General features: G+C 35.8%; 2 protein-coding genes across 4 annotated transcripts in view; one reads left to right on the top strand and one right to left on the bottom strand.

The window, feature by feature from the left end:
* The window catches only part of LOC143224811 (uncharacterized), a 74,779-nt gene extending 66,354 nt beyond the window's left edge, over nt 1-8,425 (top strand). For 2 of the 3 annotated variants that reach the window (XM_076453140.1, XM_076453138.1), the window contains 7 exons: nt 1,162-1,335; nt 3,135-3,278; nt 4,336-4,402; nt 4,547-4,602; nt 7,003-7,090; nt 7,532-7,569; nt 7,884-8,425. In XM_076453140.1, the coding sequence (XP_076309255.1) occupies nt 1,162-1,335; nt 3,135-3,278; nt 4,336-4,402; nt 4,547-4,602; nt 7,003-7,090; nt 7,532-7,569; nt 7,884-7,885 (569 nt within the window). In that variant the 3' untranslated portion in view covers nt 7,886-8,425. The remainder of the gene's footprint in view (nt 1-1,161; nt 1,336-3,134; nt 3,279-4,335; nt 4,403-4,546; nt 4,603-7,002; nt 7,091-7,531; nt 7,570-7,883) is intronic. The other variant, XM_076453139.1, reaches the window with a different exon arrangement.
* Nucleotides 8,426-14,569: 6,144 nt separating this feature from the next.
* On the bottom strand, nt 14,570-15,393 carry LOC143227297 (zinc finger MYM-type protein 1-like). Its single transcript, XM_076458754.1, has 3 exons — nt 15,300-15,393; nt 14,881-15,219; nt 14,570-14,781 (listed from the first exon to the last, which is right to left on the bottom strand). The coding sequence occupies exons 1-3, from the start codon at nt 15,391-15,393 to the stop codon at nt 14,570-14,572; spliced, it is 645 nt and encodes a 214-aa protein (XP_076314869.1).
* Nucleotides 15,394-26,345: the final 10,952 nt, after the last annotated feature.

Below are 26,345 nucleotides of genomic sequence, written 5' to 3'. Positions count from 1 at the left end.
ATGCTTCCCCTTTCAGCCGTGGGGGAGTTATAATGTGACGGTCGATCCCACTATTCGTTGATAAAAGAGTTGCCCAAGAGTTGGCGGTGGGTGGTGATGACTAGCTGCCTTCCCTCTAGTCTTGCACTGCTAAATTATGGACGGCTAGCGCATATAGCCCCCGTGTAGCTTTACGCGAAATTCAAAACAAACCAAAATCTTTAGTTATATGAAGTTGTTACTTTGTTCTTCTTTGTAACAAGTTTTTTTTTACTAACTTGTGTTTAGTTGCTTGAATTTCATGTAACTTAGAATTATTGGATTTTGTTTGTTTTGAATTTCGCGCAAAACTACACGAGGGCTATCTGCGCTAGCCGTCCCTAATTTAGCAGTGTAAGACTAGAGGGAAAGCAGCTAATAATCACTACCCACCGCCAACTCTTGGGCTACTCTTTTACCAACAAATAGTGGGATTTACCGTCGCATTATAACCCTCCACGGCTGAAAGAGCGAGCATGTTTGGTGTGACAAGGATTCGAACCCGCGATCCTTGGATTATGAGTCGAGTGCCTTATTCAGCTGACCATGCCTGGCCTTTGGATTTTATGACCTCACGTGAAAACTATTCTTCTAGAAGTATTATTTTACCTAACAAACGACAAAACATTCCGCGATTGTTGAAACACATTACCATTGTTTGCTCTCAAATTATAATAATATATTGTTTGTACACAGGATACTTTATGTTAACGATTAAAGTATCCTAATAATATATATCTTAATAACTATTTTATATCTTACTTGTATATCAGATAATCTGTTTTCTTGGTTGTTTAATAAACAGAAAACTTTTCTCAGACCAAACAGAAAGGGTATAAACAATAACTTAGATTCAAACACTCTTTCCAAATAAAAGGCGATTTTTTTAAATAACAACAGCTTACAATAATGTGTTTTAAAATGTTATATTATACATAAGTTCACCGTTTCCTATTTTCCTGATGGGATTGTTTTCAATTACTAGTATAGGAAACTAGTAATAAAATATATTATCTGTGACACAATGTTAAGTAGTGTTCTGGAATACACAACGTTATAGCTGTTGAGCAAATTAAACATACAACCTATTTAGTTTACCTCTATGAAATGTGGATATTTTTGTTTCTCTGTTTCTTTTATCAGAAGACAGTTTATCAGAGTATAAACGATGTGATGCAAACAACAAACCCAACTTCTGTCCAACTCCCAGTTCGTGTTCTGACGAAAATGGACAGGTCAAGTGTCGATGCTATAAAGGATATCAAAACGTTTGGTCAACTAAAATAGCCGACATTGCAGAAATTGACCACTGCATTGGTTAGTAATTTTTGCATATGAGTAAATGTACTGATTCTTTATAAGCTTTATTAAGATCAGTGTAAAACTTGTGTTTTGTTTTGTTCACAGGGTTTCCAAAGCTCTTTGTTTATTTTTTCACTTATTTCGAAGGAAATCACTTTAAAATCAGGCTGTAGTTACTTTACGAAACTAATTTCTTTCAGTAACTGTAATATAATTTCCAGTTCTAAGTGGTGCAACAAGTGTAAGTTCACGGATAGCTACCACTTGACTTTCACTGACCGTTTATGGAAGTATCTCTGTGTATTTACCAAACTGTGTAGTTCCACGTTACATTAGATTTGATCTCACACTGAGAAGCGCCACTAACTGTATTTATGAAGGTCATGTCGGTGTTGCGTATCTGTAAAAACAATATTTTTTTCCGGTTTACGTTTCAGATTATTACTTCTGTTTGTAATAAGAAACAACTGAATACAAGGTTCGAAACATTCTAAGTCTGACCTGTCGTCATTACCTGAGTTTGTTCGCTTACAAGTTTGCAATATTCACTAAATAGGATAATCATAGGTCTTTTTTTATAACCAATACATCTCTTCTACAAAAATTTATAATATGGTATATAACTAGACTCGTCATATGGTTATTTAGACATGGTATGTAAAAATATAAGGTTGTGCACGTGTATTAGTAAGTTCCAATTAAGTTAATTCTGGACACGTGACAAACAACATCTGAATGATGTACCCCCCCCAAAATGTAAATATATATAATAACTGAAGTATTAGCAAGTTCCAATTAAGTTAATTCTGGACACGTGACAAGCAACAACTGCATGATGTACCCCCAAATGTAAAAAATAATAAAATATATAATAACTGAAGTATCTGCATGATGTAAGTTCCAATTAAGTTAAGTTCCAATTGGACACGTGACAAACAACATCTGAATGATGTACCCCCCAAAAAATGTAAATATATAATAACTGAAGTATTAGTAAGTTCCAATTAAGTTAATTCTGGACACGTGACAAACAACATCTGAATGATGTACCCCCAAAAAATGTAAATATATAATAACTGAAGTATTAGTAAGTTCCAATTAAGTTAATTCTGGACACGTGACAAACAACATCTGAATGATGTACCCCCCAAAAAATGTATATATATATAATAACTGAAGTATTAGTAAGTTCCAATAATTAAATTAATTCTGGACACGTGACAAACTACATCTGCATGATGTACCATCTCCCCCCAAAATAAAGAAAATGTAAATATGTAATAAGTGAAGCATTAGTAAGTTCCAATTAAGCTATTTTTGGACGAGTAACAAATAGAATATTCATGAAGTATTCTCGAAATTAAAAAGTATATTGGTGTAAACCTCATAAAATATGATTATTTCATCAAAAATGCTTTCTTAAAATCATAGGAAGAGTAGAACTTGGAAATATCATGTCTTCTACGTCACCGTATATGAATAATTCACCAACACTACCTAGATGACATCACATGAATAGCTCAAAGAACTTAAAATCAGATATAAATCGGTGTTGTTTAATTTCCTTCGTATTTATATATCATTCTTTAATTAAAATTACTTTCTTTATATCATGTTTATACGCTAACACTGACGAAACGTTATTTCGATGTATGCGCAAGCGTGTTTTTTTTTTAATTCTGTTTGAAGCAATTCTCTTTGCATTAATGTGAGGACCACGTTATGTGTGTTTAATTTTCAGTTGATAAAAAAAGATTAATTGATTATTTACATTATGAAAACAACATTCAATGACGTTATTTATTTTTACTTAGATATTGACGAATGTGCTAAGAAATCACATGATTGCCCATCGGATTCCACAGATTGTATGAACGAAGAAGGCAACTACACGTGTGTTTGTAAAAGCGGTTACAAGTTACCCAAACATAAGACAGACCCAAGACAGGGTTGTATCGGTAAGCGTGCTACTATATTCATTATTAATATTAAATATCTGCGCATGATAATGTATAGTTTTATTGTTTGTCACTGTAACATGTTTATTAGCTAATATTTCACTAGTCATACTTATAGTAGCCGTGCTAAGATGAACTAAGTTAAAAGTAAGGTGGAATACCAGTGCCATAGATAATTCTTAGAGTAATAACCACGTTTTTGTGTTTTTGAATTTTGTGCAAAGCTACACAAGGGCTATTTGTCCGTAATTTAGAAGTATAAGGCAGCTAATTATCACTACCCACCGCCAACTCTTGGGCTACTCTTTTACGAACGAATAGTTGGGATTAAACGTAACATTATAACGCTCCCCACGACTGAAAGGGCGAGCATGTTTGGTGTGACGGGGAGTCGAACTCGCGACCCCAGATTACGAGTCGAGCGCCCCCTAACCACTTGGCCATGCCGAACCTTGTAACAACCTATTCAGTGTCCGGATTTTATGAAGCTATCCTTTTGACACTGCTAGCAAAGCTATTAGATGTTGATCAAATTACTGGAGGTAATGTTTATAAGTGATGCATGTAATTAACAGCGGGTTCTCATTGATGGATGAAGCTCACACAAAATTATCCAATGAAACTTAGATAAAATAACTCTCAGTTCTGTTTACGGAAAGATAACGTGTTTATGAGAGCTAGCTAGGATAGTAACTGTCTCTTTTATATTACGGCCCTGCATAGCCTGGTGGGTTAAGGCGTTCGACTCGTAATCTAAGGGTCGCGGGTTCAAATCCCTGTCGCACCAAACATACTCGCCCTTTCAACCATGGGGAGTTATAAAGTGACGGTCAATCCCATTATTCATTGGTAAAAGAGTAGCTCAAGAGTTGGCGGTGGGTGGTGATGACTAACTGCCTTCCCTCTAGTCTTATATTGGTAAATTAGGGACGGCTAGCACAGATAGCCCTCGAGTAGCGTTGTGCGAAATTCAAAAACAACAACAACAATCTTTGCCATAAATATAAAAAGAAAACGTGTAAAATAGGTTATTGTAACAAATGTTCTTGTGTTTTAGGTAATTGTGAAGACGATCCTTGTGAAAACGGAAAGTGTATCAGGGAAGATAATGGTTTTTTTTGCAAGTAAGTTTGTGATCAAATAGTTATTTTTAACGATAAACTTGTATATTTAGAATGGTATAATGTGTGTATTTGAAAGCTAGAACTGTTTCCTTATATTCTTATGATTGGTATTAAAGTAACAGAGATTTGTTATGCATTTTTCAGTTGTGAAAAAGGATACATTGGAAGACTTTGTAAAGAAGAGAACAAAGCTCTAAAGTGTAAGTGAACAATTTTGGAACATATTAAAGAGAAGTTGTCTTCCCTTTATCGTGAATTTCAAAGTCCACTTAGAACCATAGTGTCTGATTCTGTACCAGAAGTGACGTACCTTCTATAAATAAAACCGAGGATAAATATTTATTTTTGTACACAACTGTTTACTGCTCTTCAACTAAACACAGTTATGGTGTTTCTTCCAACATATATTTTATATTACTGAAATATTGTCTACTTACATGACTTTCTTTACCGTTTAACAACAGCATGTGTTGATTCTTTACTGTTTAACAACAACATACTCGCATGTATTGATTCTTTATTGTTTAACAACAACATACTCACATGTGTTGATTCTTTACTGTTTAACAACAGCATACTCGCATGTGTTGATTCTTTACCGTTTAACAACAACATACTCGCATGTGTTGATTCTTTACTGTTTAACAACAACATACTCGCATGTATTGACTCTTTTCTGTTTAACAACAACATACTCGCATATATTGATTCTTTTCTGTGTAACAACAACATACTCGCATGTGTTGATTCTTTACTGTTTAACAACAACATACTCGCGTGTGTTGATTCTTTACTGTTTAACAACAACATACTCGCATGTGTTGATTCTTTACTGTTTAACAACAACATACTCGCATGTGTTGATTCTTTACTGTTTAACAACAACATACTCGCATGTGTTGATTCTCTTCTGTTTAACAACAACATACTCGCATGTATTGATTCCTTAATATTTAATTAGATATTCATTCTTCTTGATTGTTTTACTCTCTAATAACATGATATTCGTTTAACTTGGTTATTCACTGTCTGGTTGTGTCACAGAGTATTTGTATGTCTGAATTATTTTTGTCTAGTCACACGGTGTTTGTCTGTCTGGATTATTTATTGTCTAGTCACCCGGTGTTTGTCTGTCTGGATTCTTTATTGTCTACTCACACGGTGTTTGTCTGTCTGAATTATTTTTTTGTCTAGTCACACGGTGTTTGTCTGTCTGGATTCTTTATTGTTTAGTCACACGGTGTTTGTGTGTCTGGATTCTTTATTGTCCAGTCACACGGTGTTTGTTTGTCTGGATTTTTTATTGTCCAGTCACACGGTGTTTGTGTGTCTGGATTCTTTATTGTCCAGTCACACGGTGTTTGTGTGTCTGGATTCTTTATTGTCCAGTCACACGGTGTTTGTGTGTCTGGATTCTTTATTGTCCAGTCACACGGTGTTTGTGTGTCTGGATTCTTTATTGTCCAGTCACACGGTGTTTGTGTGTCTGGATTCTTTATTGTCCAGTCACACGGTGTTTGTGTGTCTGGATTCTTTATTGTCCTGTCACACGGTGTTTGTGTGTCTGGATTCTTTATTGTCCTGTCACACGGTGTTTGTGTGTCTGGATTCTTTATTGTCTAGTCACACGGTGTTTGTGTGTCTGGATTCTCTATTGTCCAGCCACACGGTGTTTGTGTGTCTGGATTCTTTATTGTCTAGTCACACGGTGTTTGTGTGTCTGGATTCGTTATTGTGTAACCACTGTTCATGATTCGGAAACATTGTAATTTCTTGTCTTGCCTGGTGAGAATGTTAACTATATCTTAATTTACTGTTTAAACCGTAATTTTGTTTTTATCTGTTATATCACATTGGTAATTCTGTTATGTTTTAAGTTTTGTTCTGTTAATGTTCCTCAAACAATGTGTTGATTTGTTTTGTTCTGTTAATGTTCCTAAAATAATGTGTTGATTTGTTTTGTTCTGTTAATGTTCCTCAAACAATGTGTTGATTTGTTTGGTTCTGTTAATGTTCCTCAAACAATGTATTGATTTGTTTTGTTCTGTTAATGTTCCTCAAACAATGTGTTGATTTGTTTGGCTCTGTTAATGTTCCTCAAACAATGTATTGATTTGTTTGGTTCTGTTAATGTTCCTCAAACAATGTGTTGATTTGTTTGGTTCTGTTAATGTTCCTCAAACAATGTGTTGATTTGTTTGGTTCTGTTAATGTTCCTCAAACAATGTGTTGATTTGTTTGGTTCTGTTAATGTTCCTAAAATAATGTGTTGATTTGTTTGGTTCTGTTAATGTTCCTCAAACAATGTGTTGATTTGTTTGGTTCTACATCATAATCTAAGTCAGCAGTGGTGAGAACCTAATTTATGATTGTTTATAAATATTCTGTGTGTCATTTAACGAAAGAAATATTAATACAAACAGCTAGAAAATTAATGATATAAACCTATAAGTGACTAAATTACGTAACGTTTTATGTAGCTTAAATACTTCCTACTGAATTGCTTTTAGCACAAAGTTTTCGTTGTGTTTAGATTGATTAGTTTCTCAGATACAGAAGTAAACTACAACACTTGTGTGAACTTTATTTCTTTGTTACAGCTGCACAGACAAACACTGTGGTTGTGGGTGTTGTCCTTGGCGTTGTTTTACTGCTAATCCTTGTTATCAGCGGAGTGGTAATATTCAGGTAAATATCTTTTTTTTGTATTTACCTAATAAATGAATTACTAATTTGAAGGGAGCCCATTAGTGGCATAGCGGTATGTCTGTGGACTTACATCGCTTGAACCCGGGTTTCGATTTCCATGGTGGGCACATCAGAGATAGCTCATTGTGTAGCTTTGTGCTTAATTACAAATACATCAACAAACAAACCTTTGAAGAGAAGCCGCTAGCAAAAATACTATGTATGTATTATACATTAATTTTAATACAGTTTATATACGTTTTAAGAGCACATGTAGCTTGGTGATTATATGTCGAGCAAGGCCTTCATATTTATTATAATGTAGGCTGTCATTCAATAACTAAAGTACGTCAAACATAAGGCACAATATAGAGTAGTTACCTATTAATATAATGATGATATTGTATAGATGCTTATTAATCTGTCTGTTTCCATTTGTAGAATGAAGAAGACAGATTCTCGAGGAATGTTCAAAGAATGTAAGTTTGATATCGTAAAGTATACATAATTTAGATTTATGTTTGTATCAAAATATAACCAATAAAACAGCGTCTTTAATACACGTATATAGTTCTATCTAGTGTAAGTACAGTGACGAATATTTGTTATGTTTAAATTAGTTTAAAATATTGTCAGAGTTGGGTTTCTATGCTCACGTGTAACTAATCAAACCTGTTTACATTACTTTATAAGTATTGTTTAAAAATACATATTGTTCACCAGTAATATGCTGTTTTTACCTTAGTGATTTTTTAAATACTCTAATTAAGATATATTTGTTTCCTTTTTACAGAACATGGTGACTGTAACTGGAGACCAAAAGAAGAATCTTCCAAGATCAAACTATTCACGATTTAATATAAAAAGAAATAAATGGAGAGCTTTTAACACGTATTTTGTAAAAACCGTAATTAAACGTGCAAGATTTTATACCTTTTGCAAGTATATATTTTTAAATAAATTAAAGAATAATAAGTTTTTTTATGATGTCGAAACATAAATATATTTCCAAGTATAAAGTCCACTAACTTTAACTTATGTCATTATACAATGTGATTGGTAAACAATGTACATTATTCCTAACTAGTTTTGTGTTGATAAACTAAATCCTAAATGTATGCTTTTTCTGTTCTGCTAAGTGTTATATCTACTAATAAATGTTAAGGTATGATTAAGTTTTCATCTAAACCTGGTATTCAGAAACATCATTCATTCATTACTTAAAGTGAACAAAAGTATATCCTCATTATGAAATATATATTCTGTATTCCTGTATGTACTATAGTCATTCATTGGAGAAAAACACCGATAAATAAAGAAGGATTATTTAACTAAGAGTTTGATTGGCTGTTCTTACACAACTCACTTTAAACAGCTCGAAACTCCTGTTTTTATTTAAACGATGAACGTTAATTCCACAAATTATTGTTTTTTGAAAAGTAGTTTTGTATAGTTTGTTTCTAAACATGAGATGTAGAACTGCTAGTTTTGTGTAGTTTGTTTCTAAACATGAGATGTAGAACTGCTAGTTTTGTGTAGTTTGTTTCTAAACATGAGATGTAGAACTGCTAGTTTTGTGTAGTTTGTTTCTAATCATGAGATGTAGAACTGTTAGTTTTGTGTAGTTTGTTTCTAAACATGAGATGTAGAACTACTAGTTTTGTGTAGTTTGTTTCTAAACATGAGATGTAGAACTGTTAGTTTTGTGTAGTTTGTTTCTAAACATGAGATGTAGAACTGTTAGTTTTGTGTAGTTTGTTTCTAAACATGAGATGTAGAACTGCTAGTTTTGTGTAGTTTATTTCTAAACATGAGATGTAGAACTGTTAGTTTTCTGTAGTTTGTTTCTAAACATGAGATGTAGAACTGCTAGTTTTGTGTAGTTTGTTTCTAAACATGAGATGTAGAACTGCTAGTTTTCTGTAGCTTGTTTCTAAACATGAGATGTAGAACTGCTAGTTTTCTGTAGCTTGTTTCTAAACATGAGATGTAGAACTGCTAGTTTTCTGTAGTTTGTTTCTAAACATGAGATGTAGAACTGCTAGTTTTCTGTAGTTTGTTTCTAAACATGAGATGTAGAACTGCTAGTTTTGTGTAGTTTGTTTCTAAACATGAGATGTAGAACTGTTAGTTTTGTGTAGTTTGTTTCTAAACATGAGATGTAGAACTGCTAGTTTTGTGTAGTTTGTTTCTAAACATGAGATGTAGAACTGCTAGTTTTCTGTAGTTTGTTTCTAAACATCAGATGTAAAACTGCTAGTTTTGTATAGTTTGTTTCTAAACATGAGATGTAGAACTGCTAGTTTTGTATAGTTTGTTTCTAAACATAAGATGTAAAACTGCTAGTTTTGTGTAGTTTATTTCTAAACATGAGATGTAGAACTGCTAGTTTTGTGTAGTTTATTTCTAAACATGAGATGTAGAACTGTTAGTTTTCTGTAGTTTGTTTCTAAACATGAGATGTAGAACTGCTAGTTTTCTGTAGTTTGTTTCTAAACATGAGATGTAGAACTGCTAGTTTTCTGTAGTTTGTTTCTAAACATGAGATGTAGAACTGCTAGTTTTGTGTAGTTTGTTTCTAAACATGAGATGTAAAACTGCTAGTTTTGTGTAGTTTGTTTCTAAACATGAGGGGAGGAACTGTTAGTTTTGTATAGTTTGTTTCTAAACATGAGATGTAGAACTGCTAGTTTGTTTCTAAACATGAGATGTAGAACTGCTAGTTTTGTGTAGTTTGTTTCTAAACATGAGATGTAGAACTACTAGTTTTGTATAGTTTGTTTCTAAACATGAGTGAAAGAACTGGTAGGTTTTATATGAACATTTTTTGTATATATTGTAAGTTCCGTGTTGGCTTCTTCCCCAATTCTAATGAAGGTTATTTAAAAGTACCCGTACGATTTGATATACAAACTAGTTGTACTGAGAATGACAGTGTGAGTTTGTTTCGTTAATGTAAGTGGCATCGTGATCTGCGTAGCTCTTTTGTTCAGTTTGATTATACCATCGTTTCATAATCTTTTATCACTTGTGAAACTGGGATTTTTGATCTGTTCTGTTCATTGTTATCCCTGTAGCTAATTGTCTTTTTCTCTTTGCCTATCCGTCACACCAAACATGCGCGCCCTATCAGCAGTGGGGGCGTTATGTTACGGTCAATCCCACTATTCGTGGGTTAAAGAGTAGCCTAAGAGTTGGCGGTGAGTGGTGATGACAAGCTGCCTTCCATCTAGTCTTACACTGCTAAACTAGGGACGGCTAGCACAAATAGCCCTCGCGTAGTTTTGCGCAAAATTCAAAAGAAACCAAACAAAATCAAACCTGTGTGTCTATATCATTGTTTCATAAGTTTTATCACTCGTGAAATTAAGGGTTTTGGTCCAGCCATTGGGACTTGAGTTGCTAAATGAAACAGTTTAATAAAATCGTTTTCATATCTATCCAGCGAGTATCAGTGATATTTGTATTTCAGCATTTATTTTGTTTTTGGTATTTCTCATGGCAATACTACAAATAAATATTGACCTCTACTTTCTGTTAAATTATACAAATAAATATTGGCCTCTACTTTCTGTTAAATTATACAAATAATTATTGACCTCTACTTTCCGTTAATTTATTTTCTTCCCCATTGGTTTGTTCAGGTTTTGTATGTGCATGGAATGAAGACAACATCTATAAACTTTCAGTATAGCCAAATCCCTGACAGATATAACTTTTACAAGATTTAAAACCCACAATCACAAATATATAAGTGCATAATGTTGCCAAAGTAGAGATTATATTTTATAAATCTATGATTGTGGTTTAAATTATTTCTTCATTACGTTTTATAGGACTAACTCTACGTCATTTTAAAATTCTTAATGTTTAATACTCTTGTTTGTTTATTTTTTGTCGTGTTATACCTGTATAAGGTATACATACACTTTATGTTTAAAACGATCGCATGTATATCCAACGATATGTATCGCCATCTCTTGGGTTAAATTGGAATGAAAAGATGTTTAGGTACGTGCGTGATTTGTTTACCATTTATAAAAAAAACAACAACAACAACAAAGAAACATATATTTATCAGAATATTATAAGCGGATATTAACAGACCTGTTAGATAACCTAGAGAAACCTTGTAGCGATAATCCGACCCGTCTAGGCACTAGCCCCGGTGATGTGGTCAGGTAGATACGTAGTAGACGAAAACGTTAATTATTAAGAACATTTTAAATTATTATACCGAAAATGTTAACGATCTTCTTAACGCATGATATATCGTAACTAATGTTTTGAATGGTCGGTTTTTCGCTTAAGAACTTGATAGGGTGATTTTAAGTCGCATGAATTATTTGATATCCTTGTCGATCTGTACTGTTAACGTGCTTAGTATAACAATGTTGTTCTACCATTATCCTAAACAACTATTGCTTCTCTGAGAGAAGGTTGTAACACGGTATCTTCTGTAGTCTGGTTTTATAGCGGTCCAGTAAGCTTCATCAGATGTAAACTTGAAGGTCCTGGTCCAAGCGCTCGAATTACCTGCTTCGTATCGTCCCCTTACGACTTGTAAGGGTAATATTCACTTCAACTTACTGATTTTATTACTTTGAAATCAGGCGTGGGTCATACCTAGTTTATGGCGGGAAACGTTATTCTTCCGGAATAATTTATCAACATGCTCAGTAGATGACGCTTCTGATGTCAATGTGTCATTTAAATTCTTGAAATCACTCCAATATTTCATATTTATCACAATGACGCACATAACCATGAACTTCGGTAAATTAACTTATATCAGTCCTTAAAATTCGCGATTGAAAAGACGTATTTGCAACGCCAACCTCATTCCAGTGGCTCAGTGATACATTTGAAACATTATAACGCTGAAATACGGATTTAAATACCCCTGGTTGACACAGCAACGACAATCCACTGTGTAGCTATACCAACAATAAACAGTGATACGAAACTGGAGTTAACCTTTCGAATTTATCGGCATTCATGCGCAAGGATTATGGGTAATGCTCATGCGTATGAAACCACATTGAGTGCAACAAAATCACTGTGGCTTTCTTTAAAACGTGATTTTTTTTGACACAGCTGCAATCTTAACACGTGAAGACCTGTGAGCTCCTGGCAACACGCTTGATCAAAGCGAACGTTAATAGCTGTTGTACTTTCGAGTTTTCGACAGTATCGAAAAGTCTAATATCTATTAAACTGTAACAGTTCTAATGTGGAAGTCATCGGTACTTAAAGATCAAAATTCCTCTAGCAAAAGTAAATAAATAAAATGACAGAGTTGGTTGTTGTTAAACGCAAAGATACATAATGAACCATGTGTAATTTACCTACCACGTGTTTCGAACCTCGAATTTTAGCGTTTTAGGTCTGTAGATTTATAGTTTAACCACTGAGATAACTGGAGAAGCATAATAGATGATCTTCAACGGTTATAAGAGTACATAACATGAAAACCTACAAATCAGTGGCGGCGCCAGGATATTTTCGTTGGGGGGAGGGCCGAGGTAAACTGTGGAGGGACTTCCCAAAATGCCATCAATATGAAGTATAGATGGCAAATTATAATAATGTAAATACCAAGGTACATATCAGGAAGGTGTACTATTTTGAACTGTGTTTTTAATACAGTTATCATTGGAAACTCATACTCTGATTAATAATTCATTATTACAAATTAGAAATAATCTGTTTATGAAAATATGCGTATATGTAAAAGAGGAAGCTCACCTAAATTCCACCTAAGGTAATACATAATAATAAAGAAAATCAAGATTAGCTTAGATTGAACATTTAATATACCATTAAGAGTAAAGCTACAAATCAAAAGAAATATAACATAAAGACATAGTTTACATAGCAGAAACGAATTATCCCATGTGAAGTTAATACACTCTGAGGAAAAGTAAGGTCACTATCAGGCTAACTATCTTTTATCATGTTGTGTTTATAGTCAATATTACTTCAAAACAATTCACCTGTTCTGGTGATTGGCAGTAAATGTGTCTATAACAGTATTAATATCAAGTTGTTTTGTCCTCCTGGAGTTTACTGATATGACAGTAAGGTTGCTGGTGTGGTTGTTACCACTGCTGTTGCACAAGTATGTCTTGAGAAGCTTCAGACATGAGAAACTTCTCTCACAGGCAACTGAAGTGACAGGCAGGGTCACAGTGATGCATACAAGTTTGTGGAGATCCATGAAGGCATCCTTGTATGGCTCCAGCATGATTGCAAGCTCCAATGGTGTGGATACTTCCTGCCCTTTATCTTTCTTTCTGGCAATTAGCCAGTTCAATTGGTGAGCCTCCACTGCGAGGTCATCTTCTGCCACACCATAGTTTGCTGCCATTCCTAAGAGTGCTTGCTTGTCCAAAATGTGGAGTGTTTGGGGTTCACTGCAGTTGCACCCATCAGAACACTGCAAGCATCAGAGAAGAATCTTCTATTCAATTCGTTAAGCATCCTGTCTATTATAGCATAGAAGGTGTGTCTCCTGACATCTGGTGTTGGTTCATCTCTTTGGCCAGTACTAGATGTGCTTATGATTTCGTCCAGGTGTCTGGGGACAGATCGCTGTCCACCTTGACGCACCGTCTCAAGCATTCCCACTTTCTTACATATATCCTCAGCAGATTCATCCAAGACTTTCCATACTGCTTCAGTTTTCATTTCTGAGAGATCAGAGATGACAGATTGTACTAGGTCCTCTGCAAAGGCCAGCTACAGGTCAGGTGACTGGAGGGGGTCTGATAGCTGTTTTGTTATCAGCAGTAGTTTTTCTATGACCACTAGACTGGTTACGAACTGCTTATCTAGGAGGATGCACAGGCCCTTTGATTCAGTGGCTCTGTGGACATTGTCCCCCTCCACAAGACGCTTTAGGGTTGACACAATGGTAGGGAGGGTTCTTTTCACAGCCAGACAAGCAGCATGTTGTCAGGCCCACCTTGTATCTGACAGTCGCTTCAACTCTATGTGCTGGTTCACGGGTTCAAGCTCCTTCTGTACCTTCAGAAATTCTTCATGCACAACAGATGTAGAGAAGAACTTGTACAGCTTCTGAATTGTCACAAAGAACTCTGCTGCAGCCTGGACGTTGTGCACACAATCAACTAGCACAAGGTTGAGCCTTTGTGCATAGCAGTGGACATACACAGCCTGAGACACCTCTCTCCTGAACCTCTTCTGTACGCCACTGATGTGCCCTGACGTGGCTGTAGCTCGGTCATAGCACTGGCCAATGCAGGCATTGTGGTCAATACCACATTTAGCCAGAGTCTCCATGATTTTCTTGAGCAATGAATCTGCATCCAGACCCTTAGCAGTTGTGAAGTCCAGGAACTCCTTGTCAAGGCTCTGTTGGTGGAGGTACCTTACCACAATGGATAACTGTTCTTGTTTGCTCACATCCTTTGTTTTATCCACCATTAGAGCAAAACGCTCAGCTTCCATGACCTCTTAACTGATATCCTTCCTGATCATTTCAGCTATGATGTCAAGCAGTTCGTTTTGGATATCATGATGTGTGTACTTGGCATTGCCAGGACCACTTAGCTTCTTCTTCACGATTTCATCATACCTGAAGATCATGTTAAGAAGTTCCAGGAAATTTACCCTGTTATCTGACTGACTATCTTCCCTGTGACCTCTCTGGGCTTCATTCTGGCAGGCTGTGTAGAGCAGTGCATCTATCACGACTCTTATGTAATGTCGGCTTTCCTCCACAGTTTTAGCATGGCTTGCATCGAGAGCATGTTGGATCCTTGCACCCTTTGTTTTCTGCAATTTAAACTCTGCCCAAGCTTGCATGGCAAACTTGTGTCCTGTAGAGTTATCATGGGACTTCAGTGATGTGGTCGCCTTCTTCCAGTTCCGGAAGCCTTCAAGGGTGAAGGACTTCTCAGTTTTACTGAAGTGTGTGTGAATGAAAATACGACATGCGAAGCAGAATGCAACATCTTGGGTCACAGAGTACTCCAACCACGAGTGCTGATCACGCCATTTCTTGTTGAATGACCTTGACTGGCCGCTGTATTCTGTGGCCGGGTATCTCTTCAAGTATGGACAGGTTGGACCACTATCTGGAAGCTGGCTCAGGTCCTTGGGTCCTGGTAGTAGTTTTTCACCCTAGGTGTTAGTGGTGTCCTCTTGCGGCTGGATCCCGCACTAGTCGTGCCCGCATTCTCACCATCACGATCACCACTGTCCTCCTCACTTGCACCACATGTGTTTGTAGGACCATCTACTTGCTGTCTCTTCTTGGGTAGCAGGTAGCGTTGCATAATCAACCCTATGTGTAGTATGACCAGTTCATATTTTGGTGGGTGATGTCTGACTCTTGTCTTGTGTGTTGGTGTCCTTGTTTGAAAACGAGCGCTGATTTTGATATCCTTTTATTAATCTAAACTGAGTGTGTGTTCCAGTGTGAGGCCGAGTACCAGAGAGAGCGAGAGCCGCGTAAACAAACATAACTCCCTTTTATACAGAGCGCACGAACGTCAAAGTGACCACCGAGCAGGCTGAATGCTGGTACCACTTCTTACTTCCAAGTTGTGTTAGTTTGTATGAAACAAATGGGAATTTCTCTCCTTATATTGGCATTAGGGTTTACAAAGGATATTCATTTCAGACATCGAAATCTAAAAAAAAAGATGTAACATACATACTATTGGGTCATTTCATGAATAAGGAACAAATAACAACTAAACATAGTTCAACATTACGAACAACTGCTCTGCGGCATTGAAATAATCAAATTATATTAATAGCACATAAAAATCCAGAACATATCCGTGAAACACTGTTAAAGAAAGTGCTTATCTTTATCCATATAGCACTAGTACTTAATCAGAGGGTAGTGATAATGTCAAATTACAGGGCTAATTGGGGAACACAAACACAGCTTTGATAGGGCATGTTGTAAAACTGTGGGCAGCTAATGGGAGTGAGCGGGGGATGGCGTGCGGCTGGCATCTGGATCTCGATCGTGCTGAGCTGATCGTTAGCCGTATGCAGAGCGTACACCATGGTCAGCGGCTCGGTGATCATACACTTAAGACGTTCGAGGCGGGAATCGCGCGCTGGAACAAAGCAAACCCGCGGCCTGGATATTGAATGGTCATAGTAGCACCAAAACAAAATGTCTAAATTACAGTTGGCCTTCACAGAAAGGCTGGTTTTTCACATTATTCACACAGGTCAAACTGTGATTGTGATATTGTTCTCATTATCATAAGTGTGACAAGCACCTGTTACAATAATGTAACTACTACATTACATTAAATTAGGCACTTCTAAATAGCCCAATGACAATTTCAAAATTCATTCTAGAATTGTTTAGAAATATTACTTGGTCAGTTAACATGTAAGGTTATTATCTAGTCATAAGTATAGTATTAATTGGATTGTAAATCGCAATTTTAAGTGTATGCCACAATCATCAGTACAATTTTGGATGGCTGATACACAATGCAAAATGATCTCACAGAAGACACAACACCGGCTAAATGCTTCATAGTTTTGACCTATACACAATACACTTATACATGCATACTATGTTTTACTTTTCAATCAAAGATAAATGAAATTAATGGGTAAATACCTGTGAAATCTTTGGTTTATCAAGTAAAATCCCTGATGATCTGTTGTAACTTGAAATCAACGTGGTTGTCTAATCTTCGTCAAAGATCAAGATAGAATGACATTACACAGAGAGCGGCAATACAATACATGAGTTTCAGTGCATTCAGTACGTTGCTATGGGATGCATGACACATACTTCCGTCTTAATGAATACGTTGAGTTCTACAGATCTATTATCTCTTTGATGTTAATTATTAAGCAACAACGACAATTGTGTCTTCCATATTTTATGAATATATGTAGAAAACAATATTGGGGGCTGAGGAGGGTTTGGCTTTTATGTGATGTTGCTTAGCAACAAAAGTGTAACCTAATATTGTTGTTACTTATGTACTGAAAGTGTAAAATGAAACGTATAGACAACAACAAAAATCTGGAAAAATATTTGTTGATTTCTTAATTTAGAGTCTCCTTTGATTTAAAAGGTTTATTTGTTGGATTTTTTTTGTTAAAATCGTTAGTGATATAGCAGAAGATGACTTAATTCAGAAACAATTTATGTTTAAAAATGATTCGACACTTTCATTTTCAGGCTAAATGTTCTGCTCTATGCTAAGTAATTCCACACTATATCTTTACTTACCTCAGGCTTATTTTACCAATACTCACTACACTTATAAGGTTTCATGGCATCCTCTTTTTCAAGACCCACTTGCACTTCCTCACTAAAATTTTAATAAGCAGACAGTAATCTAATTATTCTTTCCCGTTAAAGGCAGTTTCGTTTTTATGACTCCTCCTATTTCGATAAATCAAGCGTGAAGTCACGTGGTACAATCTAGCTTTTATATAGGTTAGAGGATGAAAACGAGTTTATATCTTGACAACCTATGAATTCTTTATCGGCTTTATTTTACATAGACAAATTAAGTAAAATCTTCGTGTAGCATCACATTATCAGTGGAATAATATTTATTATCTCTCCAGCAATTTCACATTCCACAATGTATTTCATTATGCCGCGATATACAACGTACCTTCAGTATTTCCCAACAGATGGCTCACGCGTTAGGTTTAATGATGCAATTGTTATGGCTTTTGATCCTAGAAAATTACTTTTTATTAGATTATTAAAAATCCATAGTTTATCATGAGCATTATTGTTTGAATATAGAGTAACACTGCTTTTATCAGTAAAAATAAAAATTAAAGCTTTGGGTCACATCAAAAGCATTGGAAGTAAAGTTGGCTTTTTTAGTCTTACGATTTATTTGGTAGATTTTCGATTTTCTTGGTTGGAGGGATACGATTGATAAAAAAAGGTCACTTTCAACATTCATAAGAGAACCTGACACGAAACACTATGTATATTTTAGTTCCCATAAAATAAATAAAATGCAAAATAAAAATCAATAACCGTCTTACTTGTCCATTATATCTACAGTGAAACACCGGCTCTGCACTCTATCATTAATAAAGTAGAGATTCCGGTAAATAAATAATTACAAGTTTTTATATCGTAACCTTACTACTGTATTAACATTCATGTATATTTCTCTTTTTTTTTTTTTAGCGCGAATCATGGAACCTCGGTACACATTCCGGCATGTTAATTTTTAAGTATCTAACATCTAATCGTTTTGCAATTTTATTAAAATATTACGCTGTATTTGTTAGCGACACCACCCGTCTCTGATTTAGCAGTGTAAGATTAGAGGGGAAAACAGCTAGTTATCACCACCCACCACCAACTCTTGGGCTACTTTTTTTAACCAACGAATAGTGGGATTGAGTGCAACATTATAACGTCCCCACGGCTGAAAGGGCGAGTATATTTGGTGCGACGGAGGATTTAAACCCGCGACCACCTGGCCATGCCGGGCCTTTTTCGAGAGAGATAGAAAAAAACAGCTAACCGAAATATAATTATCTTGATCGTTCATTAGTTTAAATTAATTAAATAACTTTGATTATTAAGGAATAGTACGAGTTTCGTGAAATGCATTAGGTTTATTTTAAACATACTTCTGATGATGAGATAACAACAACAACAAAGGCAACAGTAATATTGTGATAGTTGAGGAATAACTAACGGTGGTTAAGGCGCTCGATTCGAAATCGAAGGGTCGCAGGTTCGAATCGCCACCACACCAAACATGCTCGCCTTTTCAGACGTGGGGCGTTATAGTGTTTCGGTCAATCCCACTATTCGTTGGTAAAAGAGTAGCCCAAGAGTTGGTGGTGGGTGGTGATGACTAGCTGCCTTCCCTCTAGCCTTACATTGCTAAATTAGAGACGGGCTAGCGCAGATAGCCCTCGTGTAGCTTTGCGCGAAATTCAAAAACAAACACAACAGCCTCACTTGTAGAGGGTATAACAATAAATATTTCATGTTTCGTCTATTTATATAAATTACTTCACTGCGCTTCATTTCATAAAATTACGTTATGGATTATTCAGTTTCCTTCAATAGTAATTTATCCATTTTATGTCGATTAGTACAAAGGTTGCCGTTTCTAAGCTATAGTTTTAATAGTGAAAGCAAATAGAAACCTAAATCATTTAACATCAAAAGACTCAGTCAAGAGTTGTTTGAAACATGTAAATTCCACTAGTTATCGTTGATTAGGAAATTCTGGATATTTTAATTGTAGGATTTCGGAGTTACCTACTCAAATATTCAATTAAAAGTCTCCCTAATGTTTGACCGGTATATAAACCAGATAACATAATTAATTCAGTCTATTTAATTACGTTACGAGTTTAATATTAAATTTATTAGTTTTAATATTAAAACTCTGTAGAAATACCATAGAAAAGATGTATCTTCATAAATAACTACAACTTTCCAATTAAATAAGAACCTTTAATTAAGACAGAAGTTTAAGGTTGGCTTTCATTTACAGAGTATTTCGTTAGTAAAATCTACATTTTTCAAGTAGAAACTTTTAGTTCACAGCTCCATCTGTTGAGCAATTTGGAAGAAAAATAAAGCCGTGGCTATTGAATATTCCTCTTGTTTCTGTAGTCTTGATGAAAACTGTGAAGAAAATAGTTGTTATTACTTTATATGTTTATATATATCAGTTTGAAGAGGATTTCAGTTTCTTTTCCTATTTTCCAAAACATTTTCATATAAACCAGACAAACGGTAATAAAAAGATGATTGCATGGTCACTAGAGGTGACTGTGTAAGATATAAATTATAGTGACGTCAAAAGTAATGTCTTATTTTGTATACGATACTAGCAAATGTAAGCGAACTTCGTATGGCACGTGCTTCATTCGATGGAGAACTAGCACGTTGTAAGTAATTTGTCATTCAAGTCAACTGAGCACTCACGTAGTTAACTCTTCTATTTGACGTCACTTTTCTACGAAGTAAAAATTGAGATGGATGCTTTCCAAAATACTTTGCCTAGTTACTTATTTCACTTAAAATCGATTTCCGAGGGCCACCCTGAGTCACTCTGCCAATCTTGTATGGAGATTCATTCAATCAGTTCCTTGCAAAAACCTGTGACGTCAAAATTTTCAGGTATAGGGTCAGTTTGAAAGAAAATAATTCAAAACAGTTTTAAAGTTGAAAATAAATTGTTGCATAATATATATATATATATATGTACAGGTACATTGATAAGCCATTTAAATGTCGAATCTTGTCATCCAAAAAGCTTGCTCTTTCAGACGTAGAAACATTACAATGTGTTGGTTGTGTGTGACGTTCGTTTGCTATCTATCTCCTAATGTTTGTTTGTTTGTTTTTGAATTTCGCACAAAGCTACTCGAGGGATATCTGTGCTAGCCGTCCCTAACTTAGCAGTGTAAGACTAGAGGGAAGGCAGCTAGTCATCACTACCCACCGCCAACTCTTGAGCTACTCTTTTAGCAACGAATGGTGGGACTGATTGTCACATTATAACGCCCATACAGCTGATAAGGCGAGCATGTTTGGTGCAACGGGAATTCGAATCCGCGACTCTCATATTACGAGTTGAGCGCCCTAACCACCTGGCCATGCCGGACCAAAGTTAAAGTAACATAACATAACTTTTAAAATTCGTATATTGAGTAAAGACACCCATATTTAAAGTGAAATATGTCAGAACCCCGGAGAAGACATAAGATAATTTTATTATTTATCTAGAGCTATTTACTACTAAGACACAATGTGTCGTAGCAGAGTGGCTACTTCACAACGTGTGGCTAGTCTCGTCCAATACAACTGGCCGGAGACCTCCACAGGGTAGAACCATGTAGACAACCCTACAAAATGGTCACTTGTTAAAAACAGGAACTCAACATAACCTCAACTTTCTAGTTTAATCAATAACACAGAGAAGATAACAGACAGCAGATGAGATTTTCAGAGGAAAGCTACAGTGGGTTATCTGCTGTGTCTATCGCAAGAAATTGAACCACTAATTTTAGAGTTATGAGGCCGTAGACTTACCGGTATTCCTCTAAAGGACGTAAAAGGCAGACCATGCCAAATGGTAAAGGCTATGCGTTACTCTAACTCATCAATATAAATTGGTCACCTTTCAGTGGTGTGAAAAACACGTGTATTGGTCAAATAAAGGATGGTTAGTTCAAGTGATTCATTCTCAAATCGTGTTGATGAATTGAAACACAGATCTGATCGAAAAATGGACCAAACTAATATACCATGGGAAGATAATTGGCATCACGTGGTCCATTTTCAATCAATAGATGAACTGGAAAACATTTCAGGTCAAAGGTAAACTATGGTGCCATAGCAACACATTGAATTAATCATTCCGAATTCACTTAATCGACGTACGACATGCGCTGGTGTCCGAGATTGTAAAATAAACCAAATAAACATGAACTTTAATGATATTATTTATTAACAATGGTTGTGCTTCAGTTACACCTTGCATCAGGGGTCACCAGACTTTTTTCACAGGGGGCCAGATTACTTGGGGAATGAGAAGCACGGGCCACATTATCATTATGTTCAATACTCATAAGTTAGAACGAAAGCTCTCTGTAAAAGACTTAACACTAAGTTTAGGATGCTACATTAGCCATGTGGGAGTAGCATGCAATACATACATATAATAAAAACAAACAGAAATACAACCAACATTTTTATTTACCAAAAGGTTATCAAAGAAGGTGACATTAGCAAAAACAATTATCACATCGCATATAGTGAGTACATATTTGAATTTCACTGAGCCGCAAAAATGTTAGTAAGATTTATTAAACTGGCGTTTGGCTTTCAAAATATCTTCAATGTTTAGTTTTGAATTTCTGCATCCAATCATTAGAATTGCTTTCAAATGTTCATCAGTCAACCTTGATCGAAGTACCGACTTCACATACTTCATTTTTGAAAATGCTTGTTCACAGACATAAGTTGTTCCGAATACTGATGCCATACCAGATGCGAACTGATTCAGCTTTGGAAAATCATCTTCAGGCATCCAGCTGTAAAATTCAATAAGTTGCTTCTCTCTGTGTTTTGCTTTCAACAAGTCATTTCCTTGCAAATCGATGATCTTCAGCTGAAGTTCCACTGGCACGTCATCAATGATACAATCAAAAGGATTCTGAAAAAGGAGAATGTCATTTTCGATTCTGTTGAGATCCGAAAATATCTCTAAAAATGTTTATTTAAATCACCAATAATTTTTTTCTGAAACTCCAGGTTGACATCTTCTGTGATTCCAGCATGAAACCCATTGAAACACTGAAAATGAGAGAGGTTTCCTCCTTCCAAATGTGCTTCAAACAATGACAGCTTTCTCCGAAATCCTTTAATGATTCTATAGAGATCACAGACAAGGTTATTCTTCCCCTGAAGTTTTAAGTTCAATTCATTCATGTGGGATGTGATGTCAACCAAAAATGACAACTTTGACAACCAGGTTGGATCCGACAGAAGTGGATCGGCTCTGTATTTCTCGATAAAAAATATATTTATTTCTCTTCTCAGCTTATAAAAGTGAGACAAGACTTTACCGCAGCTGAGCCACCTCTCTGCCATGTGATAAGGCAAGTTACAGAAATCCGAATCAATTTCTTCAAGAAACGCCTTGAACTGGCGATGATCAAGTGCATGACCCCGAATGAAGTTCACTGCAGAAATGACTGGTTTCAGTACGCAAGAAATATCTAAGTCTTTTCCACAGAGTGCTTTCTGATGTATGATGCAGTGTATGAACAGAGTGCTTGAGAGTTGAAGATCTTCCAACTGTTTCCTGATCAGCCCCACCAGACCATTCTTTACTCCAGCCATTTTCGTTCCTCCATCAACTGTTACACCTCTAAGCTGATTCCACTGAAGGTTATAGTCTTGCAAAGTTTTATGCACTTCCATGAAAACGTCTTCTCCAGTTGTTCTTCCGTGCTTGCTGCAAACTGATGCAAACTCTTCCGTGATCTAAAAGTCCAAATTAGCTCCACGAATGAACACGAAAAGTTGTGACGTATTCGAGAGATCAGTAGACTCATCCAGTGCTAGAGAGTACCATAGGAAGTTTCTAGCTTTTTGGCGTATCTGTAATGCGATGTTCTCTCCAAGTTCTTCTGCTCTCCGTACAACTGAAGTTGCTGAAAGGCTGATACATTCAAAGAAATTGTCTTTTTCAGGACACAGCTCATTTGCTGCTTCCATCACACACTCTTTGATGAAGTTGCCGTCAGTAAAAGGTTTTCCTCGCTCTGCCATCCTATGAACTATTTTGTAACTTGTACGAGTGACAGATTTATTTTCAGCAAACTTTCTCGTGAAGAGATTCTTTTGAGATTCAAAAACACGTTTCATGGATTCAAATTTCTCAGAACCGAACCTTCCTGAAAATTTCAAATATGTTGATAGATGTTTTGTTTTATAGTGACGCCGAAGATTGTACTCTTTCAAAACGGCAACACTTTCGGTGCATATCACACAAGTAGCTTTCTGGTTTTTTTGTTTCCACAAAGAAGTGCTTTTCTCCCCATTCTGCATTGAAAGCACGAGACTCAGAGTCCACTTTTCTTATTTTTAAAAGCAGCCATAATGATGTGTGAAAAAAAAAAACAGGACCTGAAAATGAAAAACACAGAACACTGTGAGAAAAGTATTGTACTGGTCCAAGAACGCACAAACAAAATATATTGAAACGTAGGTTTGCCACGACACTTACCTAAGAACGAGTTACGAAAAGCGCATAACCCGACTACTAAGAGAAATGAGCTTGCTGAAGCGGTAACCCAAGGCAGCTGAAATTACAAGACGAGTCGATATGACGAGGGTTAAGTCTGTACTTGTTTTTGAAATCCTAATGCTTTCATAAACACGCGCCTCGATATGAATAAACGGGCAGCAAGGACGAAAGAAGAATTATCCTATTGGTTAAAAATGCGCGTGACATCTTTGTTTCTTTTTATCATAACGTCTTGTGTTTGTCAGCTTAAAGCGACCATCGGTGTGATTTATTTTGTTATGACAGTCGGACATTTGATGAAATGTCACTTCTTATTTCCAAGCGGCTAGCTGCTGGCGGGCAGGACAAAATGACCTCGAGGACCGTACCCTGCCCGCGGGCCGTAGTTTGGTGACCCCTACCTTACATGATTAGAGCAGAAAAAAATGAACGAACAGTTTTCTTCTGTATGATACCAAGGTTATGAAAATCTATTGTTTGACCTAGATCAACTTGACGACTGCCAATGAAGTGCTCGTGAATTTATTTACAACGTTCTTATGTTAATTACGACACATTTCCTTCTAAACAGTGACGCTTTGATATCGAATAAAATTACGGAACGTATGTGCGCAGAATACATACTGTTTGTAATAATCATAAACATTTAATATCGTATGTAAGTATAAACCTTATGTGGCTGGAATCAATGAGACAGAAATGGAAAAGGTTCCGAATTCTCTCATGGTTCCTATGGCAAATACTGCATTATGTTAGAATATGTGGTTCAGGTTTTTGATAGAATAAACACAAATTTATTTTGAGTTCAGACTATAAAGAACCGACCACAGCTAGGCTACTTTAAATAAATGTACAGCTATTTTTAAGAGTAAGATAAAATCGTGTTTTTTTTTATGCGTTGCAAATTACCTAACGTTTAAAAACACTGCTGATTGTGCAACTCTTTAATGTTGAACCTCCCCAAGTGGCATAGCGGTATGTCTATGGACTTATAACGATAAGAACCTGTTTTTGAAACCCGTGCTGGCCAGAATACAGATAACCATTTGTGTAGCTTTGAGCTTAATTTCAGACAAACATACAATATATGTTCAAATTTCAATGGTTATTGATCTTGTACTCAGATTTCCCAACTGGACCAACTTAATGTGAGATTATAATTTTATTGGAAACAAATAAGTATGCCAATTTTTGTTCAATACGTTTATAATATGCATTACCTTTGACATTTAAATTATAATTTTACTGAAAACAATAAGTTACTTTTGTTCAATGTTTACAGCAAATTTACACCGTACGTTTCCTTCTACATTTACTAAAATGTATGAATATTATTTTTGTGTATGATAACACACCGCGTTCTAAAAGGAATACGCAGAACAAATTCAGTTATTCACGAATATAGAGAGATAAGTTTCCACTTCTTGCGTATGTCCTTATAGTTCATATAGATACGTTTAGCTAGCGTTTATTATCCCGATACTTGTTTGTTTTGCACAAACCTACACGAGGGCTATCTGCGCTAGCCGTCCCTAATTTAGCAGTGTAAGACTAGAGGGTATGCAGCAACTAATCACCACCCACCGCCAACTCTTGGGCTACTCTTTTACCAACGAATAGTGGGATTGACCGTCACATTATGATGCCCCCACGGTTGAAAGTACAAGCGTGTTTGGTGCGATGGGGATTCGAACCCGCGACCCTCAGATTACGAGTCAAACGCCTTAATCCACCTGGCCATGTTGGGCCCATGGATTCGTAAAGACTGCTAACTTAAGCGTAAGAATTTTTCTTAAATTAGAAGAGAAATGAAATTTATGGCGTAATACAAGTACTTAACTATTCAAGGTTATATTTCTGAGAACGTTTATTAAACGTGATAAAATATCAGTGTAAAATATCATAATGTTAAATATGAAGCTAAATAAAGTCACGATTCCGTGACAAAAGAACATCTGGTTGTTTCCTAAAAGCTAATTTGTTATCAATAGCTTCTAACGTCATGACTGATAGCATGAATTTGGATGCCAAACCTTAAATAGTGACGACTCACTAATTACGTCATATTTGTTGGCAAGATTATGTTCAGGTACAGTTTAGTACGTCACTTTCAGTGGCAACATTTAATAGGATTTAGTAAGGATGGCTTAAAGAAATATTGTTGTCTCTCACTTTTTACTTTTTTTGTTTCGTTATTATTTTTCGCTATAAGCTTTTCAAGTTCTCTAATACAACAGCGTCTGATGTACCAAAGATAAGGCCTATCACATGATTGATTGAAAACATACTAAAGATGCTTAAACGTAAGTTAAAACCGGATACTGTTAAACTCGCGCGCTGTCTTTTGTCATTTCCTTGTTCATACAGATCTGAAAATCCATTTTTCATTGTTGCAAGAATTTGCCAAATAAATAACTATTTCTTTATTCGAAACTGTAAAAACTCAAGTGAGGTGTATTTATTTTATTCATGAG

This window comes from Tachypleus tridentatus, chromosome 9 (assembly GCF_004210375.1).
Source record: "Tachypleus tridentatus isolate NWPU-2018 chromosome 9, ASM421037v1, whole genome shotgun sequence".
Lineage (NCBI taxonomy): Eukaryota > Metazoa > Arthropoda > Merostomata > Xiphosura > Limulidae > Tachypleus > Tachypleus tridentatus.
Note: the sequence above shows the minus strand (reverse complement) of the source record. Positions and strands in the feature narration are given on the sequence as shown.